This window comes from Etheostoma cragini, chromosome 12 (assembly GCF_013103735.1).
Source record: "Etheostoma cragini isolate CJK2018 chromosome 12, CSU_Ecrag_1.0, whole genome shotgun sequence".
In the NCBI taxonomy this organism is placed as follows: domain Eukaryota; kingdom Metazoa; phylum Chordata; class Actinopteri; order Perciformes; family Percidae; genus Etheostoma; species Etheostoma cragini.
In genome coordinates this window covers 136,560-138,461 of record NC_048418.1, presented here as the reverse complement: position 1 = coordinate 138,461, position 1,902 = coordinate 136,560, and the positions used below count along the sequence as shown (strand labels likewise).

Below are 1,902 nucleotides of genomic sequence, written 5' to 3'. Positions count from 1 at the left end.
CCCCCCCCCCCCCCCCATGTTAACCCAAACCCTAAATCCTATAGGTCTTAACCCTCGTGTTGTCTTCCCAAAATAATCAACACTTTTGTTGAAGCTTTTCATCGATGTTTTTAACTTTTTCTTATGATTTTGTGTTTTTCATCACTTTTCAATGTTTGTCCCTTTTTTTTTGATGTTTTCAACACCACGCAACACTAACTTATTAACTTTAGTTTTAGTTATTTTTGGAATTTATGGTCCATAAATCTCATTTATAGTAAATTATCCCTAATGTGTGAGTTAGAAAAGCAGAAATGATGAATTATTGAGACTAAAATTAAAGGAATGGATGTTGATGATAATCACAGACTGGAATATGTCAACTTTTACTCAATACTATTTATATTTAATACCAATACTACTTTATATATACATACATACATACATATGATACTACTACTATTTCAAAAACACTTCCATTTGTTTTACAATGCTGTAAAATTGAATAAGACCCAAAATTAATGAAAGTAGAGATGTGTACTTGGTGAAGAGTGTTGGGTGGAATCAATCATGTTATTTTGGAGGATTAAGACCCTGATGGTGTGTACCTGGGTCCATGTGGTCCCGTCCAGCCTGCAGACCCCTCCTGCAAGGTGTCCCTGGTTCAGGGGAAGATGGCGACGTTCGAGCCGTCCCAGCGCCAGAGCGGAGCCGGGGTGGTCCCGTGGTCGCCCCCCCAGGTCAACTGGAACCCCTGGACCAGCAGCAACATCGATGAGGGACCGCTGGCCTTCGTGAGTCTTTGACCCTCCACTTTAAACACAGGGTAGCGTTGTGACTGCCCAGTAACTCGGTTTGTCGCCATGGCAATATCAACACACACCCTGGGTAGGGTTAGGGTCACGTTGGTTACCGTAGACATACACACACATACACACACATACACACACAGTATGTCACACACATATACAGGGTGTCCCCGGGGTTTTAAAAAGTATTAAAAAGGGATAAATCAAAATTGTCAAATTTAAGGCCATTAAAAGTGTTAAATGTAGTCTCTGAGGTATTATTTTTTTTAAATTTAGGTATTATTTTTATCAGACTATCAGGTGTCCCATTCTGAATGAAATTCTATCCTGCGTTCGCAATTAAATATGGGCTTTTGCATGTCTGGGCACATAATCAAAGATTATGTTTTTTTTCGTCTATGTTTGATGCTGACGTCATATTCAGTGGTCGTTCATCGTCTCAGAACACGGCGCTCAAAAGAAGTGGGTGGCTTACGTTTTATTTTAGACTTTAAGCCGTATCTTCACCGACTGGACAACCATCGTCGTCTTTTAATGGGCAAATGCAAGTTTTCTGATAGCTGGGCTAACAACCCAGAGTCTAAGGACTGGCTCAGGTCTGTAGGAGGGAGTAACAGGCGGGATTACTGGTCGGTGTGTAAAGAAAACATCAATGTCAACCGGATGGAGCTAACGCACTTTGGTCGCATATGCAATCCAATAAACATAAAAAAGGATATGTTGCAATATGTTGTTAATGATATGTTGTCTCTAAATCTATTCTTTTCTGTATGTTATAAATGTCAAAATCTGTGTAAATAATAGAAAGGTCGCTGATTAACACTTGCAATTCAGTGGTGATGGTTTAAAAAAAAATTCTGACGGTAGTAAAAAAGGTATTAAAAAGAAGTAAATTTAACTAAAGGATTGCTGTACATACCCTGATATAAGAAAGAATAAGAATAAAAATTAATAAAATTTAAAATAACTCACAGAAATTACTTTTAAGAATTTAACGATGTAATATCCCCGCGCTACGCTAAGTGTGATGTCATAACCCCGGTGTGTGTGTGTGTGTGTGTGTGTGTGTGTGTGTGTGTGTGTGTGTGTGTGTGTGTGTGTGTGTGTGTGTGTG

General features: G+C 39.0%; 1 protein-coding gene across 1 annotated transcript in view; it reads left to right on the top strand.

The window, feature by feature from the left end:
• The window catches only part of LOC117953890 (ATP-dependent RNA helicase A-like), a 3,684-nt gene extending 2,899 nt beyond the window's left edge, over positions 1 to 785 (top strand). Inside the window, exon 5 of the mRNA XM_034887315.1 lies at positions 612 to 785. Within this exon, the coding sequence (XP_034743206.1) occupies positions 612 to 785 (174 nt within the window). The remainder of the gene's footprint in view (positions 1 to 611) is intronic.
• Positions 786 to 1,902: the final 1,117 nt, after the last annotated feature.